Source organism: Marmota marmota, unplaced genomic scaffold (genome assembly GCF_001458135.2).
Source record: "Marmota marmota marmota unplaced genomic scaffold, marMar, whole genome shotgun sequence".
In the NCBI taxonomy this organism is placed as follows: domain Eukaryota; kingdom Metazoa; phylum Chordata; class Mammalia; order Rodentia; family Sciuridae; genus Marmota; species Marmota marmota.
The window spans coordinates 2,582,653-2,591,580 of record NW_025999928.1 but is presented as its reverse complement, the minus strand read 5'-3'; the positions used below and the strand labels follow the sequence as shown (position 1 = coordinate 2,591,580).

The 8,928-nt window shown below is 35.1% G+C and overlaps 1 protein-coding gene across 4 annotated transcripts in view; it reads right to left on the bottom strand.

The window, feature by feature from the left end:
* Naa35 (N-alpha-acetyltransferase 35, NatC auxiliary subunit) overlaps window positions 1–8,928 on the bottom strand; it is a 110,228-nt gene that overhangs the window by 80,864 nt on the left and 20,436 nt on the right. For all 4 annotated transcript variants that reach the window (XM_015506069.2, XM_048800458.1, XM_048800456.1 and 1 more), the window contains exon 6: window positions 6,802–6,969. In XM_015506069.2, coding sequence (XP_015361555.1) covers window positions 6,802–6,969 — 168 coding nt within the window. The remainder of the gene's footprint in view (window positions 1–6,801; window positions 6,970–8,928) is intronic.

Sequence of the window (8,928 nt, the reverse complement as noted above, 5' to 3'; positions counted from 1 at the left end):
TAAAAAAAAGTGGCATTTATACACAATGGAGTATTACACAGCACTAAAAAATGACAAAATCATGGAATTTGCAGGGAAATGGATGGCACTAGAGCAGATTATGCTTAGTGAAGCTAGCCAATCCCTAAAAAACAAATACCAAATGTCTCCTTTGATATAATGAGAGCAACTAAGAACAGAGCAGGGAGGAAGAGCAGGAAGAAAAGATTAACATTAAACAGATACATGAGGTGGGAGGGAAAGGGAGAGAAAAGGGAAATTGCATGGTAATGGAGGGAGATCCTCATTGTTATACAAAATTACATATAAGAGGTTGTGAGGGGAATGGGAAAATAAACAAGGAGAGAAATGAATTACAGTAGATGGGGTAGAGAGAGAAGATGGGAGGGGAGGGGAGAGGAGGGGAGATAGTAGAGGATAGGAAAGGTAGCAGAATACAACAGTTACTAATAGGGCATTATGTAAAAATGTAGATGTGTAACCGACGTGATTCTGCAATCTGTATTTGGGGTAAAATTTGGGAGTTCAAAACCCACTTGAATCAAATGTATGAAATATGATATGTCAAGAGCTTTGTAATGTTTTGAACAACCAATAAAAAAAATGTAAAAAAAAAAAAAAAAAGAGGGGCATTTCTTATGTATGCAATATGTATACAACTGTTAGATTACCTGATATATTTTACAATAAGAGGGCCAAAATTAGATAAAAGTACATAAAAAAAAAAAAAACACACAAAAGAGACACCATGATCTCCAAGAAAAAGTTTGTAGAAAAAAAGGAAGTGTAAGTATGGACTACTTTGACCAGTCCACCATCAATAATAATAATACCTTTAGCACTAAATTATAATTTACCCAAAAGTTGAATTAATATTTGGGGCAAAGGAATTATCTGTAAATGCTAAATCCTGATATAGCATACCTAAAATTATGAAACCCTCAAACCCAATAAGAATATAAACTTATTCAGAAACATGGAAATGAATATTTTTCTTTATAAATCTTATGAGCTATTTCACTTTTTAAATACACAGAATTTTTTTTTTTTTTAATTAAAACACATACCAGTAGGGTGTAGTGGCACACACCTGTAATCTCTTGGGGTTCAGGCTGGAGGATCTCAAGTTCAAGGCCAGCCTCCCAGTAAGGTGGGGAACCCTTGGCAACTAGCAAGACCCTATCTTAAAATAAAAAGACTTGGGATGTACTTCAGTGGTAAGCCCCCCTGGTTTCCATCCCTGATACCAATAAACAAACACACACACATACATACACACGCAAAAATTTTTAAATAACCAAACTATGGTATAGCTTGTTTTTTGGAAGATAATTGGTGGGCAGGTAGAGAATGGATCTGACAGAAAAGACTGGATCAGAGAGAAGAGTTCAGAAATTTTCACAGAATCTAAAACCTGAAGCCAATTATAAGGGAAAATGAAAGCAAAGAAAAAAACAGGATAAAGATATTTTCCAGTCAAAACAGAGGAATCTGTAATTAAGGGGTAAAGAGAAAATAAGTTAATCTAAGATAACTGTACCAATTTCATTTTGCAAAACACAGAACACAAGAAGATAAGTGGTTTCATAGGGGAACTGTGGTTCCCATTTTGCACATGTGACTTAAGATACTAAGAAAAATGTTTAGGAGACATATCCCAGAACAAGATATAGCAGCAACAAGGAACTTCAGAAGCATACATTTCAAGCAAATGAATAATTTGCTCACTATTCATTAAATCATTCCTAAATAATAAAATGATTCGAGAATGATTAAATAAGATCAATTAAGTAAATTATTTTATCAGATGTCATAAGGACTTTTGCCAGGCAATCACCTTTTTTCCTAATTATAAAATTAAGAAAAAAATCTGAAAATATGAAAGTTTAGCAAAACAGGAAAAATAAAATTTTTCCAGCCCAGGGACTAATCTTTGGTTATATTTCTTTCCAGTTTTATTTTACAAAGTTGGTCACACTGAATGTTGTTTTTTAAATCTTTTAATGTCAAACTAAAAGTTATATATTCTACATGTATAATAAACTATATGTAATAAGTTATCCATAACTTATTTCAACCACAACCCTAACAGTAGCACTTTGGTTGATTTTAATTATTTACTACTAAAAACTCTTACTAATATATTTTAGGCACAAAGTGTCCATACATCTAATTCTTTCTTTCAGCCTGAGTGGGGTTTGTTTTTGTTGTTTTTTTTTTGGTATTGGGAACTGAAGGTAAAGGGGCACTTTTACCGGAAAGCTATATCCCCGGACCTTTTTATTTATTTATTTTTTATATCTTGAAGGATCTCACTAAATTGCTGAAGCTGGCCTAGAATTTGGCAATTCTCTTGCCTCAGACACATGAGTTGCTGAGATTACTGGCATGTGCCACCACACCTGGCTCAGGCTGAGTTCGAAAGGTGAAGTAGCTAGTTTAAGGGTCATTAACACGTTCACGACTCTTGGTAAACATACTGTTAAGCTCCTTTCCAAAACAGCTGTATTAATGCATCCCCGCATCCTTTCCATCATTAATGTTCTCATATAAAAAATTTTACAGATGAAAAGTGAACTACCAATTATTTTAATTTGCATTTCCTGAATTATGCTAAGGTTAAATTTTCTCCCATGTTTATGTCCTTCATCCATCATACATACAGAATACCAATTACAATTTCTTCTAGTATTAAAACGTTTATTTTAAAAAAGTAAAAAATAAAAACTTTACTACTAAAACTCTTACTGATATATTTAGTACAAATAGGAATATACCCCAACCCTCAGTACCCATTATCTCTTGTGTATGAAGATTGAACTATCTCCTTGTTTTTTTTTTTTTTTTAAAAAAAAAGTAGCAAGGTAGATATGCTTTTCTACACCTGATTTTTCTTTTTTTGGAGATCTTATCTGTACATACAAATCTACTTCCTCTTAAGAGGCAGCATTTACTCAATGATATGCAGTTAGGTTTTTTTTGTTTTGTTTTGTTTGCAGTGCTGGGTATCAAACCAGAGGCCTTGCATGTGGTAAGTAAGCACTCTACTACTATTATAGCATCTTTTATTTGAGTCCTTTATTGATAGAGGTAGTTTTCAGATTTTAGTTATTATAAGCAACACTATAATTAATACCCTTGTACAGATATTTTCAGGATAAAGTGCTAGAAGTAAAACTGCTGAGTCAAATATGTGCATTTTAACTTATAATATTGCCATATTGCTCTTTTAAAGTTATAACATTTTTTTTAAAGAGAGAGAGAGGAGAGAGAGAATTTTTTTTTAATATTTATTTTTCAGTGGACACAACTCTTTATTTTATTTTTATGTGGTGCTGAGGATCGAACCCAGTGCCATGCGCATGCCAGGCGAGCGCGTTACCTCTTGAGCCACATCCCCAGCCCAAAAAAGTTATATCATTTTACACATTCAAAAAGTACACGTCTTGCTTACAATGAAAACTGTCAACTGATATATATGAAAGGAATACCAGAGTTAGAAAAATCCTCATTTTTCAACCATCACAGTTAAGATCAGTTCAGAAAAGTATCACGAACAAATGCTTTATCTAGGGGGAGAGACTTTAATGAGCAAGATATTTTTATGATCTTACAGTGTTTCCCAACAGATTGCTCCAAGAGAAGGGGAAAAAACAGTAATCATATAGTAATGGACAACACCCTGACTGATCAAAAGGACTACCACCAGTAACGGAATGTTGGACACTCTATGCCTCCACATAGAGTGGAGAAATATAGGACATAACTTTTGTTCCATCCACAAATACATAATCTAAATCTAGTCATGAGGAAAGAGCACACAAATCCCATCCAAAGTGCATTCTATTAAAAAGAGGGAAAACAGCCGGGCATGTTGGCGCACACCTGTAATTCCAGCAGCTCAGGAGGCTAAGGCAGGTGGATTGAGAGTTCAAAGCTAGCCTCAACAATTTAGCCAGGTCCTAAGCAACTTAGCAAAACCATGTCTCTGAATAAAATACAAAAAAAAGAGCTGGGGATGTGGGTCAGTGGTTCGGTACCCCTGGGTTCAATCCCTACACCACCACCCCCTAAAAAAGAGAGAAAGCAGAGGAAGGCTGTGTCCCTCAAAAATATCCACACCATTAGACACAAAGAAAAGCTGAGGATCTGTAGATACTAAAGGGTACTAAACAGATATGCATTAAATGCAGGATATAATTCCAGACTCAATTTTATACCGTTGGGCAAATTACTAAGAAAAACTGATTAGTTGGCAGACACAGAATATGAATACTATAAATATTTCTCTCTTTCTCGCTGTTTCATGGTACTGAGATTGAACCCTAGGGCCTTATACATACATGCTAGGCAAGTACTGTTGAGCTGCATTCCCACCCTTTTTTCATTTTTTGTTTTTATACAGGATCTCACTAAATTGCCCAAAGTGGCCTCAAATCTGCAATCCTGCCTCAGCCTCCAAGTAGCTAGGATTATAGGTATGCACCACAGCACTCAGTAGTATTATTACAGATTTTTGGAGGCTGATGCACAATGAGATGTTTGGGGGAAAGAGGTAGGAACTATGTGCAATTTACTCTCCAACAGTTCAGGAGGGGGAAAGCACACAAATAAAATATATATATAAGATATGTAAGAGAAAAAGTGAAAAAAATCAAAGGGACAACATATTTATTAGCGGCTATATAAGGAATATATAGCGTTTTTCAGGTCATTACTTAAACTACTATTAATTTGAAATTATTTACAAATAATGTTCTTTAGGATTAAAAAGGAGGGAAAATGACTGACCCTATCATTCATACACACGACCCCCCCCAGCATGTGAGTGCCTGTTTTCCCATCCTCATTAACCTATGTATTATAGAAAATTTCTAATATTGGTCAGTGATGTGTAAAAAATGGTATCTCAGTTGTTGTTTTTTTAAAGAGAGAGAGAGAGAGAGAATTTGTTTTAATATTTATTTTTTAGTTTTCGGTGGACACAACATCTTTATTTTTTATTTTTTATGTGGTGCTGAGGATCAAACCCAGTGCCCCACGCATGCCAGGCAAGCAGACGACCACTTGAGCCACATCCCCAACCCAGGTACCTCAGTTTAACTTGCACTTGTTAGGCAAGATTAAACATTTTATGCTAAAGGACATTTCATTTTCTGCCACTATCTCTTCCTGATTTAAAATTTTTTTGTGCGCGTGTGTACTGGGGATTGAACTCAGGGGCACTCAACCACTGAGCCACATCCTCAGCCCTTTTTTGTATTTTAGAGAGAGGGGTTTTGCTGAGTTTCTTAAGGCCTCGATAATTTGCTGAGGCTGGTTTTGAACGAGCAATCCTTCTGCCTCAGCCTCTCAAGCCACTGGGATTATAGGCGTCTGCCATTGCACCTGGCTTAAAAATGTTTTTTATAGTTAAAATACTTCATCTTTCTGAAATTTACCTTGATGTAAAATGAAGATAAAGATTTTCAAGAGTGCTAACCCACTATTCCAGGAATATTTATTCAATCAATATTCTGACCCACTGATTGATGTCCTTTCAGGTATCCCTTGAGAATACAAATATATATTTTTAAATTTGTATTTCTCTTCTTATGTATTAACTCAATCTGATCTTTTTTTAAATTCCAACTAAATGGATAAGATCTTCCATAATGACACTCACATCAGTACAAGTATTTAGCTAAACAACCAATGATGGTTCAAAAACTGTGTTCCAAACAACTCACAACCCATACATTCAAATGTAGACAACCACACTGGATATATATTTAACTATTCCCACATATGTAATATAAATTTGGGTAAGTTTTACACATTCTGTACTGAATCACTGCTGGAGCCTAAGGTACTTATTTTGGATCAGTAACAGCATTAAAAAGGAACTTAATTTCAACAAATAAAAGCATTCAACAAAAATAAATATCAATAATTTCAAATGGGATCACATTTTCCCTTACAATTATCAGTATGTGAAGCCTTGTTTTTTATAAGGAGAAAAAAAATTGCCTAAAATTCACAATACTTCCTTCAGTGAGTACTCAGAACAAACTTGAAGAAAATGTCTATAATCTAAAATATTCTTCATACTCTTATTTTTCTTAGCTGCTTCTTATCAAAAGACTGAGAGAGTACAGCCAGCCTTTTTGTGTTGTAAAAGTCTTGAGAGTAAGGGCTATCTCTTCTACTTTCTGTGTGAATATCCACAATATGAAGAATACCACTTAAGCTGGGCATGGTGGCACACACCTGTAATTCCTGTGGTTTGGGATTACAAAATGCTGAGACAGGAAGATCACAAACTAGAGGCCAGCCTCAGAAACTTAGATCAGCCCTGAGCACCCTATCTCAAAATAAAAAAGGTCTGGGGATGTGGCTCAGGGGTTAAATGCCCCCAGTTTGTTCAATCCACGGTACCAACAAAAACAAACAAAAAAAACCAGGAATGCTATTTTATATACAACAGATGCTCGATGAATGGTATTGATAGAGGAAATATAATAAGATAAAAGCCCTTTAAAAAAAAAAATCTGTATTACATTAGCCAAAGTTCCTAAGACAGCATTTGGCTGTTGCTCAAGCTGGTCTTGAACTCTCTGGGCTCAAGCAATCCTCCCATTTTTAGCCTCATGAGTAGCTGTGACTACAGGCATTAAACCACCACACCCAGCAATAGCAATGTTTTTAAATACCATTCATAACCATATAGGTGGGCAAAAATATTCAAGATAAAATAATTTAAATATACAGAGAATTAAATGATCTAAGTGCTTTAAGAATTTTAATGATACAAATTCTTACCTCTTCAAAAACAGCTGCTTTATTTACTTTTTCCCTTGCAATGTCACAGATTTTCAAGATTCCCAGAGCAAAAGCTTTCATGGCAGGATCTTCTATAAAGTCTGGATTATGAATATAAAGGCACGTAAATACTGTCTGTGCCAAGGAATGGCCTTCTAACCATGTTATCTATAAAGAAATAAAAGAATATACATTTTTAAGGTGATACAGAGTCTGCAAAGTTTAAATTGATCCAACAAAGGCCAGAGTGCAACCTTGAGCTTAATCACAAGATTTAAAAGACAATTAAGACAAGGTCAGAAAAGAACTAGAATTCACTTTCACTGACTAAAGTTTTTCAAGAATAATGTACAGGTTGAATGTCCCTTATCCAAAATCCTTAGGACCAGAAATGTTTCAGATTTCAGAGTATTTTGGATATAGAAAATATGCACAAAATTTATCTGCTAAGTGTCCCTAATCTGATATCTAAAAACTTTTTATTTTTTTTTTTTGGTACCAGGCACTGAACCTAGGGGGCACTTAACAACTGATCCATATCCCCATCCCTTTTTAATAATTCATTTAGAGACAAGGTCTTGCTGAGTTGCTCAGGGCATTGCTAAGTTGCTGAGGCTGTCTTTGAACTCACAATCCACCGGCCTCAGCTTCCCAAGCCAGTAGGATTACAGGGATGTACCACTGTAACTGGCTGCAATCTGAAACTTTTGAGCATTGTGTCACTGCTCAAAATCTTTCAGATTTTGAATTTTCAGATTAGGGATAATCAGCCTGCACTACAAATGATTAGCCATCTATGAAAAGCATTTTCACATATAATTCAGTTTGTGATATACTTGGAGAATAATGAAATTAAACAGTGATTCTTTAAGTAGTATTCAAATACAATCAATTCCACAACATAGTCAATAAAAATCCATAAATTGGGGAATTCACAATTTAGAACTAATCAGATTCTTTGCCTCTCATTCAACTCTTCCTTTTTGTCCTCGCCATCACTAACTCAACCAACAGCATCATTTTACCTAAGATGACTACAAGAAACTACAAGGGTTTTCATGCCTTTCATCTCCAATTTAATACCCTTAACCAGAGGGACCATTGTAGAACATAAAGATAAGCATTCAACACTATTTTACTCTAAGATGGAAGCTAGGAATATCAACAATAGTCAAAACTAACTATTTATGTACCAAGAATTTATGCTAGGTATTTTCATATAACTTTATCTCATTTTTCCATAACACCCAGAGAAATATGGTATTTTTCTCCTTTCACATGGAAGGAAACAGAGTTAAAGAGTTTATGTAATTTGTCCAAGTTACACAGTGCAAGGGAACAAGACAAATGCTACTCCATTACAAAATGAAACTGGTTGTGTAAAATATTATAATTAAGGTGTATATCTGGAATGACTATTGTGCAGAAGAGAGACTTTTCAGATTAAAAACCATCTGATAATTAAAACCCAAACTCTAGGGGCCACGGTTGTGGCTCAGTGGTAGAGGGATTGCCTAACATGTATGAGGCACTGGGTTCAATCCCAGGCACTGCATAAAAACAAATAAATATTATGTTCATCTACAACTAAAAAAAAATTAAAAAACAAAACTCTTAAATATAGTTCCAAAAGACTCACAAAATAGATCCTCAACTTTGGCAAAACTCCTCCTTTTGTTTACCTTTTCTACCTCCTCTAGTCTCACACACCTCCCACTTGGGTCCATGCCAGACTTCATCCACAAGTAGCTTTTTTCAGGAGTCCCCAAAATGGGATATTTTTACTCTGCCATAACTATGCTCTGTGTGTGTGTGTGTGTGTGTATACTGTTTTGCCTACAATTCCATAATCCCATCATCTTGTCATTCCTACCATTCTTCATACATAATTATCTCCTCCTCTCTGCCCCCACAGCACAATTATGAAAACATTTACTTGTAAGAATATTTTCTTTGGGGCTGGGGTTGTGGCTCAAGCGGTAGCGAGCTCGCCTAGCATGCGTGCGGCCAGGGTTCGATCCTCAGCACCACATACAAACAAAGATGTTGTGTCCGCCAAAAACTAAAAAAATAAAATAAAATATTTAAAAAAGCCTACCTAAAAAAAAAAAAAAAAAAAAAAAAAAA